Source organism: Morone saxatilis, unplaced genomic scaffold, assembly GCF_004916995.1.
Source record: "Morone saxatilis isolate NCDOM2014 unplaced genomic scaffold, NCSU_SB_2.0 Contig22, whole genome shotgun sequence".
In the NCBI taxonomy this organism is placed as follows: domain Eukaryota; kingdom Metazoa; phylum Chordata; class Actinopteri; family Moronidae; genus Morone; species Morone saxatilis.
In genome coordinates, this window is record NW_023339785.1 from 11,503,984 (window position 1) to 11,516,835 (window position 12,852).

The 12,852-nt window shown below is 39.3% G+C and overlaps 1 protein-coding gene across 2 annotated transcripts in view; it reads right to left on the bottom strand.

Annotated features, from left to right (window-relative positions):
- Window positions 1-3,419: 3,419 nt before the first annotated feature.
- fgf13a (fibroblast growth factor 13a) overlaps window positions 3,420-12,852 on the bottom strand; it is an 89,952-nt gene continuing 80,519 nt past the window's right edge. For both annotated transcript variants that reach the window (XM_035668871.1, XM_035668870.1), the window contains 2 exons: window positions 8,884-9,082; window positions 3,420-5,388 (listed from right to left, as the gene is read on the bottom strand). In XM_035668871.1, the coding sequence (XP_035524764.1) occupies window positions 5,252-5,388; window positions 8,884-9,082 (336 nt within the window). In that variant the 3' untranslated portion in view covers window positions 3,420-5,251. The remainder of the gene's footprint in view (window positions 5,389-8,883; window positions 9,083-12,852) is intronic.

A 12,852-nucleotide genomic window follows, 5' to 3' on the forward strand; every position in this document is an offset into this window, starting at 1 on the left:
CAGAAAAACTGTCCCTCTCTAGGTTTCTTTTTCATAGTCCTTATTTTCATAGTCCTTAAGACTGCACATTAGTGACCCTCTGAACCGAATTTGCAACTGCAGTATTTATAGGTAAACAAGTGGAAGCTGCATAGTGCTTGCAGAATACTTGGATCTTTTGTTTGAATAAGGAAACTCTAAGTCTAGTCTCAGTTTTCATAGTTTTTGTTAACTGAAACAGTAACTTAATGTACAGCAGTAAATTTTTCTGTCTGTACTGTCTAGTACACAGTTAATCTGCGTATACAATTTTGAAAGGTTTTATGACTAAAACAAGATGCATTGTCACAACATGTAGGAATAATAGAACTACAACACCAGTAAAAACTAGGGATGTCCCGATCAAGTTTTTTTTAGCACCAATCTGATCTGAGTCATTTAATATTGAGTATATGCCGATCCAATACTGTGTGTGTGTGTGTGTATATGTATATATGTATTTATTTATTTTTTTGATAATACAGTGCACAGTGCGTACTTCCACTTACTAAAGTTATTAAAATCAATCCAATGTTTGACAATTAAATAGCTCTGTATTACATTAAGAATAAAATGCCTGCATTAAAGCTGCAATAAAGTATAAAATAACAAACCTTCTGTAATCATTTTTGTCTTGTCGAGGGAGTTTCTCTCTTCACTGTTTAGTGCTTCAGTGCAGCCTTTATCTGAGTTACCTGAATTAACTGTCTGTATTCGGCTGAGCGTTCATTTCCGTCGCCTGTACGTCTTTTTCACAGATTAGATTCATCAATTACTCTTACTGGCTTTTTATTCATGGGGCTTTTGTTGCACATGCAGTGGCGTGTTGAGTGTGGCTGTGTCGGCTGACACACACAGAGCTCGGAGTGGAGAGGCAGCGGAGAGGGTTGACAATGGCTGCACCGTGCATCAGTAAAAACAGCTGTGTGACAACTGACGTATAACAAAAGATCAGATCATGTCAATAAAGCTCAATATAGACGATAACGATCAGGTAAAAAATGCCTTGATCGGTAGTAAAAACCAAAACCTAATACTGATTATATTGACAGTTAAGAATGAAAAAAACAGAAAAAAGTTAAGAAATTGTTATTAATTTTTCCACATTTTACAACAGCATAGAGGAGCTAATAATAATATAGTAGCAGGTCTGGAATTAAGTGTTGTTAGGGCAGGGACACTTTGGCCTTTAATAAATAAAAATATATTGGGAAATTGTGGCCAAAATGTAGAGCATCAAGACCAAAACCACCAAACAGTATATACAAAAAGGACATATCCACAGTATAGGAGAACACTGACAAAGGCCATTTTACCACACAATGAAGTAAATGTAAATGTACTTTTGGAGGAGTATTTTTACAGTGTGATTGGTATTAGTACATTTGCTTAAACCAGTACCTAAAAACCACTGTGTGTCATTTCCGAGCATTCCCCAGTAAGAAAGGTGGGCTTGTGGGTAACCTGCCTGTTTGTGATGGGTTACCTTGTCAGCTGCTACAAGTCATTGCATTTTCTTTTTTAATTTTTCTTGCTGTTGTGGAAAAAATGACAAGAGAAGTTGACCTCTGACCTGTAGCTTGCTGCTCTGCAGCTCCGAAACATATTTGGGAGGTCTCCTGGTTTAGGTTATTTTAATTGTCTTTAGCCTGACTCAAAGCTGCTAACCACTTAGTGTTAGCCCTGTGTAGCTGCAAACATAACACACAGTAACTATTATATGGCAACTGGAGCTTATCTACGCACTTTATGGCAGACTAAAGTAATGTAACTATGCCTCTGTTAACATTACACCAAGATGCTTATAACACAGACTTTCTGACCGGTCTCTTTTTTGTAAATATTTTTGCAGGAGAAGTCACATTCCTGCTGATGCCAGACACTGGGAAACATGAGTTTGTTTATTTTCTGTGTCACGTAGTTTTGAATAAGGAAATCCACAACTTTTATTTGAAGGGCACAATGGCCAGTTCAAAACAGGGAAATGCCAAACTGGCCTAGGGCTTCATTTTAGAAGGGATAGCATAGGTTGATCAGGGTGTCTGTCAGCAAGACTTCCTAGTTTTTCAAACTAAAAATAACATAATAATAAAAATTGAAGGTAATGTGTCCTTGATGGACGTATCCTAATAAATGAATTCAGAAAACCTTCAATATTCTTTTTATATGTTCCATTGCACTACTAGCTACACCCTATAGTATTTGCAGTCAATTTGACATTTTTCTTATATTTCCTATTCTTTGGGTTACATTTTGACACCCTTTACCCTTATCATTTCTGACATGCACTGTGGGCGACAATCAGAGCAGAGTGATCACAGACAAAACCCCTCATTAAAGAAAGTGCTTCTTCCCGAAATGACAGAGACAGTAAGGAGGAGGACTGACCTTATTAGCAAAGCCTGGTAGGTTAACACAATGCCATCATTCTGATCATTCTTTCCCAGCTTGCCTTAGCAGCCAATGGCTCATCAGGTAATTACTACCTTGTGTCACATCCTCTCTGCACATATGAAGACCCTATAGCACTGAAGTGTTCTGATTTTGCCCAACAAATGGGATTGTTTTTGTTTTTTTGTACTTGGCTAATTATATAAAAGCTTGTTTGATCATGCTCAGCTTGCAGTTCCCTTTACTAAGAAGGAACCCTGAGGGGGACAGGTCTGTGTGCATTGGTCTAAACATAGGGCAAAAGGAATTTTAGTAACTAACAGTAATCGCAATAGGCCATTGTAGCGGCGAGTGCCTAATCTAAAAAAGAATAATAATAAGAAGGTAATGACTGTGTGGCCAGGTGAGTGAGACCTCTTGCTGTCTCTGGGCTAAGGGGCAGCTTATCCGGGTCTGACAACTTCAGGTGTATTTCTCTTTTGACTGTCAGTCTATAAGCAACACGTTTGCCACCAGAAACACTCTCAGCCTTGGCTCTAGGTTATCCAATCCCAAGGGGTAAACATAATGTTTTTCCTGCATGCCTCTCTGATGTGTAACATTAGACAGCCTGCTGCATGTTTATTGGCTCAGTGACACTGATGAGATATACCCCTTAAGTATCTAAATGTGGTACCGAATGACAAAATATCTTTCGATACTTGGTTCTCAGTTCGGATGGTACTATCAAAGTTCGGGACCCAGCCCTACCTAAACATGATTTACTTTTTACCTTCTGGTAAAAGTTATCAAATATCTTTCCAAAAGATAAGAATGATCTTGCTTACTTAGTGACGTTGTTTGCTTGTCCAACTCAACTTTGAGGCAATTTAAGATATATCCCAATATATATATCCCGAATTTCCACAACCGGATCCTCTCTGTAATTGAGGTTGGAATAAACAGATCATGTCGAGTACAAAAAAAGGTAACTGATGGGACAAAGAAGAAAGTCTCACACGTTTTAAAAGTAAATCTTAATATAAACATTTTATTCAGTGCATTTTTGTGTATACAACAAATAATAAACAACTGGAAGTTATCAGGCAGCCACAATGTCTGCCTGTAAATGTTGTTTTATCAGATTTAGCCTGGTAGTTTGGAACACATGATCCAACATGGGTTAATACACATAGCCTACATCATGCAGCTCTAGACCAGAATTTCCCTGCTTTCTCCCATGCAACAGATAGGTTCACCTAATACAACCTCTGGAGGAAACCAAGAAAAGAAAACCTTCCAGAAGCATGTACCAGGAAGAAGTTATGTAGCGTAAGGGAAGAGTACCTAGCCCACAAAAAGGGTCCTTTTTGTACATAATTGTGTTTGTACATGCCCTGTGCAAGAAAGGGAAGATGTTCATTTTTGTATGTTTTTTTCTTTTTTTTCACTTTTACAAATATGACGTGTCCTATAAAATGTTAAGCCACCTAAAAGTCCACAGTATTCTTTTTTTAAATATAGAAAATATTGTCACCACAATAAGTTACTCAAACACATAACAAGCATCCTGGGAAAGGGCTTGCACCATATTCTTATGGTGAACTGTGTCAGTCAGTATAAGTCGACAAAAAAGGATGGCGGAGGGTGCGAAGTATGACACAAGCACAGAGAGAGGAAACAAATCACGAGGACAAGAGACGGAGACATTGTGACACAGTGGTAACAGAAGGGAATGGGGACACATACTAGTCGTTTCAGACCTTGACCGTCGAGCATATCAGCAAAAAGCACAACATCAAGCACGCTGCCAACTTCAAAGTGTTTAAAATCACTTCCTTTGTCCATTGTTCCTTTTTTCCACAAAATCTTTGCTTTTTTTCATCAAAAATGTACAATGAAAAAAAAAATTCCAGCTTTGCCTTTCTACTGGCTTGGTTTTCAGCGGCTTAAAGGGACACTCTTTCGTTCTGTCTTTGGTTTGCTGGAACCCCTTTCAATGATGAAACAGGAACAAAAATACATATACTGAACAATGGTAAGGGAAGAGAACAAGAGGGGACAAAAACAAAACCAGTTATCAAATAAACAGCTCTCAGCTAATTCAGAAAATTAGCAAAAAACCAAGGTGCAGCTGTGGCATTTCTGAAAGGAAACAAAAACTGCAAGAGAGCCACGCTGTCCCTTTTTTATATTTCAGGTCAGCTGAACATAGGCTTCATTTTCCCATGCTAGAGAGCTCAGTCTCTGAGCGTGTGCACTAGGACGCAGGAGAGCTACCTTCTGGCTGGCCACAATCCCAGCAGCACTAGGCTGTGCCACACCAGGTAGTTTATAGGCTTTGTATTCACAGAAGCATGGATGAGACAGAGATCAGGGCTTTGTACTGTACCACTGCAGCCTTGTAGACCAGCGCCATTACTGGCTGCCCTGAATGCCTACACGTCTAACTTCCTGTCCCTGTCTGACAGATGCACGAGTGCTTGGTGTCTACATGACCTAAGAAAAGTTATTGTCCACAGGAAATTAAGAAAAAAAAGATAACGATGAGCTAACTGGTATGTGATCATCACCAAAAAAGAGTGATCAAGGTAATAAATGATAAATCTCAAGCCCAAAACAAAATGTTTAATTTAGTCCAGAATGGTGTATGTGCTGTTAAGTGTCTTACTATTAATGCTGTTTTGTTGATGATTGATCAGGATGGTATCTAACAGTTTTTTTTTTAATGATGGTGTTGGTGTGGTTTTGTTGTTGTAGCTAGTCCTGAACCGCTGATCGGAAAGAGAAGTCTGCTTGGATTCACGCTCTGCTGGAGGTAAGGTTTCATGGTTCGGCCCCAGGCCTGGATTCGGCTACCGGGCTACGTTGACTCATTCTGGCTCACGGCTTTGCCTCCGTTGAGTACAGCCGAGGCACTCCGACTCTTGGTGGGTGTGCCACTGCCGGAGCGGGAGAACTCCGTCAAGTCATGGAGGGATGGCTCTCTGTACATTGCCACTAAGGAAACACAGTGTAAATGAGAATCAGACAAACTGTCAGCATACATTAAACAAGAAACAGCAGAAAAAAGGACATGTGATTTGTAGTGTACAGACGGGTATAAAAAATGTTTAGTAGGACTGCACTCTGGTTTGGTTTTTAGAATAGGTTGATGGTATAATATGAAATCGTACTTATAGCTCCCTGCAAACTGCTGAATTAAGAGATCACAGCAGACCAGGTTGGTGTAAAAAAAAAAAAAATCCTATATTCACAGCATGGCATTATAAATTCAGGAGTTGCTAGTGCTTTAGCTTTGCTGTGTATGCAGCATTGGCTCAATCTGCATCTCATCAGCCGCTTTTCAGAAGAAATATCAGTAATCTGAGGTTCACAGTCTTTGGTTTCAGGATGTTGTCAACATTCTTCTGCCAAGGATGCTATTTGATGTTCATTCCTAAGGGAGTCTGTCGCTGAAACAGCAAACCCAGTCCTTCAGACACTTCACTTAGCCCAGCATTTTTTTGTTAGAGCAGCAATCCAAAGACCATCCTTATTCACATAAATCAATGGCAGGGTTTCACAGGAAAACTGCTGATGATTGGCTCCAGTCTTGTTAGTGACAGTATTGTATGATATACAATGTTGGGTGACTGACCTCGGGATTATGGTATCGCCTTAATGCCACTGCTGCTATTCATTTTTAAACATTAATCTCCAATAATAACCATCTATCTTGGCATATTCACATTCCTCCACACAAATCTCCAGTGTTTCAGTGACACATGTATGGAGCCATTATTATAGCAAAACTGTTTACAAATGTGAGTGAAGAGTTGTGCAACTGTGTCTTAGTCCGTGTGTGTGTGTGTGTGTGTGTGTGTGTGTGTGTGTGTGTAATCACATTTATATATGTGTAAAAGAATCTTTACACATTTACAGATTTGTTCACACATTTTCTGATCCATGTACGCATCTACAGATTTGACTACTTATTTACAAATCTCAATACATTTGCAAATCTGAATACAGATGTGTATTTATTTTTATTTATATTTACACTTTTACACACAAATTCTGAACACACATTTGCAGGTTCCTGTACACATTCACATATCTCAATACACATTACGCATACGGATTGAGATACAGTTACACAACTCTCCACTCACATTTGTAAATAATTTTGCTACAATAATGGCTCCACGCACATGCCACTTGACAGACTACACACTGTCCTGATAAAAGCAGCTCTTTTTATATTTAAAAACAATATAAAAAGATATATTATATACATATTTTTGTTATGCATCAAGACTTCCAGGACGAATTGTAAGAGGATTTTCCTGTTTGGGTTTGAATGACATGAGCTGAACTTGCTTCATCCAGAGGAAGACAGAATGAAAGGCTGTGGGCTGAGACTCACAGACTGGAACCAGAAGAGCAGTGAGTAATGGCTGAAAGAGATGCCATTGCCAATGCAGAGACAGCTTCTTAATTGGTGCCCTGTAACACCACTGCCTCTGAATCTTTATGAGCTGCTGGAACAAATTCTCCTTTCTCTCTTTCCCTTGCAAAGCCCTTTCCAAACGACTTGCTACATTTGAAATTTAAATAATGTAAAATATTTAGTAAATATTGTGCATTACTGGAAAAATATAAAGTTTGTGCCAAAGGAGGAGAACGTCTTACATCTTTGGGTATTACAAGAAACGTATTTATAAAAAAATGTTTTCTCATTTTGGATTTGCTGTTGGACCTCAAATACTAATAACTAATAACTAAAATTTCTTGTTCATAAAATACACCAAAGGCAGCTGACGGCAATGCTTGTTGGAATCTGTTAGAATTACTGTCTTACCCAGCCTTTGTCTTTCCTTGTTATTCAAAATTTCTCTTTCTCAGTATTCTTCTTTCAGCATAAAGCAAGGCTATCCTTCTTTGACTATTGCGCCTAAGTGTGTTTGAGCCCTCCTGGAAGGCCCGTTAAATGAAAGTGAAAAGCTATTATAGCGATCTCAGAGGGCAGACATAGATTCTTAATAAGATGCTGGCTTGGCAAATAGAAAAAAATGAGAATTAGGCTCAAAATGGGAATATCCAGCACTGCAATCACCACTGGGTATCTGAAAATGGAATCCCACATTACTAAAATAGTTTACACACAAATGTGTATCATCTACAACTTTTACCAAGTCATAATAGGATCTTTAATAATAAAGTAGAATTATCACTTGTATAAGCTTTGTAGAAGTAACATTCATGGCAGAGCACAACACAGTAAACCACACAGTAAATTATAGCAACAATTCAGCATCTCACTTGAAGTAAGCTTAATATATTGTTATCAAAGTACATACTATACTTGATTATTTTAATTTTGCCCAAGTCCGTGTTATAATTGTTATGATAAAATACTGTCTGGTTTGTCATACAGTCAATTTGTTAGACTGCACTTAATTATCCTTTCACACAGTTTCTGTGAACCGTATTAATAATTTGACAGTACTAGTAGGCATGTTAACGTGCACACACACAAAAGAAAAAAGTGAAACTATAAAAAAAGCCACATGTGACAGATCCAAACCATGAAACTACTCAGCAATCAACAATTTAAAGAAACTGCCCTCTTTTCGTCACTGTTTGAGTTTTTGCGCTGCAAGCCTTTTATTTCTTACTGACAGAAAAAGAGTGCTCTTCTTTTATCCCACTGAAGTGAAAACAGACTCTCTCTCTGTCTCCTCTCTGTTGACAGGTAAATCTGTGTCTTGTTGAAGATGAAAGGACTGTGGCCTTTTCAACAGTGAGAACAGAAACATTTCTCTCTCTCTCCTCCCTGTTTCCTCTGTTCTCCACAGCCACACACATAGCCTGCATAGGTGGGGTTCTCTGTGACTTTACTGTACAGAAAGTAAAGCCTGGGGTGCTACTATTCAAAGCATTTAAACATATTGTTCCTGCTGCTTCTGGTCACAGACAATGGCTCAGCCTCCTTCTGCACTGTCTGCAGCAGAGTGTGACCAGCTAGTGGAAGCGGCTGAATAGGTCCATACCAGCATCTCTAAAGCGAATGTTAAATAGCAGAGGGTCATGTAGAAAGCAGCTTTTTTAGTCTCTAGTAAAAGAATATTCACATGGACTGAAAGTATAAAGAAAATGGGGACATTTAATCAGCGAGAAGCTAATGGCTCTTAGGGAAGGTCTTTTATTGTGAAAAACAAACCCATTACTAAATGGAAAAGTGACATTGCTGAATAACCAAAAACTTTCTTAATAGATTGTGTAGTTACAGCAACTTTATCCCCGGTGCCAAGCATAACGCTTATAGCTGCCACTATACTCAGTGCTGCTGGTCGGATAGCTTCGGATTTTTTTTTCATTCTAGAAGAGAATGTCTAAAAATGTTATTCTAATTTTTTAAGGATATTGCGTCTACTATGTCTTCCTATGGCTGGCTTTTCATTTCGCCAATGTTGAAGAGTAAAATGTGAAAGAGGATCTTGGCAGGCTTACCTTTTAGAGGTTTGGGAAGGAAGTGGGCTGCTGGCTTGTTCTTCTTGACATGGTTCCCCTTCATGATTTCTCCTTCCTTGTTCAGACCGAGGTACCAGCCCCTGCCCGACTGCTGCTGCCGGTATATCATGGAGGAGTATGTCACATAATAGTTCTCAAACACTGACTCCTTGAATTTGCACTCTGGCGTAAAGTGTTCCTGTGGGAGAGGGGAGAAGCAGATACAGTGTATAGTAGTCGTTGGACAGTCATTGACAAGGTCTCAAGAGACTTTGATGTCCTGGTATGAACAGAAGCAACTGAAATGCAACAGTTCATTACTTAACTGCAACTTAATAACGATACATTGCGCTGCCTGTCTGACATAAACTTGGGTATGAAGATGCCCAAGCCCCTGCTTTAAACTCTCTTGAGAATTTTCTGAATATATTTATTCCATTAACTGTAGTGAATAATGTAGCACTTTATAGCATAGATAACAGTGATATGACAGATACAAAGGAGCATTAATAAAACATACGGGTGAATGAAGAGTATATTCTCATTTTGCTCCTAGCTGTTAATTATGTATGGGCAGTTCATTGTCTTTTAGAGTATTGTCTGCTGTATTAAAGATTTTGTTGGACATGATATTGTATTATGAATTATTAGTGCTGACTTTTTTGAACTACAAAAAAAATTTGAAATGCTTTCACAAGGTGGCTTTAATAGTTTAGTATACAGTCTGTGTGCACTTGGGTAGTGCATGAAAGGTGTGTGTTCTCTATCTATCGTTTTATGTTATCCGGGTTCTTCCTTATCTCTTTCACTAATGAACTGGCAGTGGGGAACCTCCTTAGAGACATAGACAGAGATTTTGTTGTTCATCTTCCGGACTCCATACTGTGCTTATTCATTCCTCCTTCTGTTTGATTCCAGTGTCTATAGGGCTTTTGGCCATTAACAGTGTGGCTGAGGTTTATGTTCTCCGTGGCGTGATTTTGTTTATGTGTGTAGGCACAAGTGTATATGTGTGTGTATGTTTGTCTCATTGTGCGTGTTTGTCCAATTTGTAGAGCTACTTGAGCAGTGAGTCCACAAAACAGTGTCTAATCAGTTAGAAGACTATTTCCCCTGAGAGAGATCGAGGGACAGTGCGTGAGGGAAAGGCAACTAAAGACGAGTGAAGCTAGTCGTCAGTGAATGGTTCTTGCCATGCTTTTACATTTTCTTCTAAGGACAATTTGTCTGCAAATGAAAATACAATACAATATATATACAAACACAGTTAGAATAACCAAAGGGTCAAACTCACAATGAGTTTTAAAAAGTGAGCTTTTATAGAAAGAGACGGATGGATGCGTCTTTCAGGCCGAAGCAGGTATACACAGAACCTATCCCAGTTAAAAAAACATCACTTTGGTGGGTGTCACTGGTGAGAGTGATGACGTGTCCCCAGGGCCAAAGACCCGCTGTGAGATCATGACAAACAACATGTCACTACCAGACAGGGAGTCATCTATAACAGCTTCTGTTTTTTTAACACTTCAACAGCGTCACTCTTCATGTGCAGCGCTAACGGGACTTCAAAAGACTGAATGCGGTTCATGTCTGGTGATGTGCTTTGCTCAGCTATTGATGCTTTTGTAGACGTTGCAGCTAAAACATACAAATGCTATGTAATGTAAAAGAAGTAAACTGTAATGGGTTGGCTTGTTGAGCGTGATAAAAGAGCAATCTAGTATACTACAATACTGTATTGTGCCCTTTGTCACACTCAACCACGGAACTCATTCCAGACACAAAACCCAGACCCACCTACAGTAACTGACAACCACACTTATTCATCATCCCTTCTGACTGATCTCACCTTCTCAGACCACACTAGAAAAAACTCTCTGATAGAAACAAAGTTGAATTCACAGGAAGCTAGTGTCGTATCACCTCAATGGGATACATCCTGTTGGCTCAGCCCTGGTTCTCAGTTAAGCTGCGACATCACAGGGGCACCAAACACTCCATTTGAATAAATGTTAAGCCCACCAGGAGGGCTGCAGAACCAGCTGGGAGCTTACACCCTTACGGTTCAGTAAGAAATTAGTTTCCGGTTCTTATTTCGGACAAGAGTGTTCAAACCGTAAAGACAAGAAAACCTGAGGGACTGCACTCTGCACCTCTGTTTATGCAGGCACATGAAGGTTTACAGTACGTTCAGGGTCTTTCTGAGCTTGATAAACACTAGTTTATTATGGTATGTAATTAACATTTCAGCCTGTAAGAGCATCAATCAGAACTTAAGGTCTGTGATCTGTTTATGTAGGTATAGGGTCTATTTAAGGGGTTATGCAAACCCTTTAGCCAAATACAGTAGCTGAATAAGTCCATTATTGAAAGATTACTGCTGTTTTACTGCTAGGTCTTGGAAGGGATGCAAGACATTTTCCATGACAGACAGCAGTTTGTGCAGCTTCCTCCTCTTCAAACTGTTAACAGCTCCAGTAGTTTGAGCACCGACCCAGTGTTTTTGATCAGTGTACGCAGTTTGTTTGCAACACCACCTCTGTTGCTTCTGTTGTGAGTGTAGCAATATTGCACTCACAACAACAGAGAGGAAAAAGACTTGCAATGTCTTGCTGCACATATTAAAGGAACTAATCTTCCTTAAAAAAATGAAGATGACATTCGGCCCTTCCCATAGGCAACTCTGCATTGTCCTTCCAGTCCAGTGTTTTTTTACAGAAGGTTATTCTACCCCTCGAATTATTGCATGATTGATAGAAAGTCAGTTAGGCCTCAGAGATTGACTGTTTTCTTTAGTGGTAAGATACTGTAAAGCAGTATGTATACTGTAATTGATGTATCTATGGTTTCCTCCCTCCTATCCTCTCTACTTATTTATAACACATCAGATATTTTGTCTATTTTGTCGCTGTCTTATTCCATCTTGCTAATTTTTTGACTGTTCCTCAGTACCTCAATGTCTTCTGTCTTTCTTGTTGCCGGACTGATAAGCAGCAGCAGTCTCAGAAAGGCTTGGTAGCATCCATCTCAGTTATGCACAAGCAGCAACTGAAAGCTAAACAACGAGCTGCTCAGTTCTCGAGCCAGAAGTTCTGTTCTACCTCTAATAATGAGCTTATGTGGATTTGGCTGGTTACACTTGCCCTGGAGAAGAATAAGAGTCTATTGATAAACAGACGCATACAGCTAGATACAGGCACATTTAGAGCCAAGATGGAGGCTGCTCGCTGGTGCTGCAATATTGGAGTGGGTCTGTGGACAACAGGCTCGCCCAGACCGACACAAGGAGGGGCCAAAATGGCAGGGGATCCCCACTTCTATTCTAACAGGACTGTGATAGACAGAAACATTCAGATCCTTTTGAATGGGCTCCAGTAGCATCTCCTTCAGTCAATAGCATATCCTATTGTTCACTGAAACCAATCTCCAAGTGAAAAAATCTCACATCACTTTAATCATGACTTCAGTGTCAGATGGAGCGAGAGGAAATCACTTTAGAAATAAAAAGCAGGACACTATCTGCATAGAAATAATATCAGTCGTGTCATCTCCCTCCCCCCTAGGTCTCTATGGTGGTTTGGCTAAATGGACTTTTAATGATCCCATTACACTACATGGGCTTTTCCTTCAAATATGCAACTAAGTCCTTGTTCAAACGATGCACAGCTGGCCACCTCACTTACACAGGACAAGCTTTTTTGAACAAATAAATAAATATATATATTACAGCATTGACTTAGTGTACAAACACTGTTAGGAGCTTTAGACAAGCTGTATACATACCTTGGTGAAAGTCTGTCGATTGTTTCTTGATAAATTTTGTTTAAAAGTTGTGTTGCTGGGAGCTCTGTGATACATTTCTCCACATTTTTTAGGAATAGAAAAGACAAAATTCACAGTCTGTCTCTATTCACTCCTGTTTTCTAAAGCATCTGTGTGTAGGATGAGCAGTGTTTTCATTTAACTTTA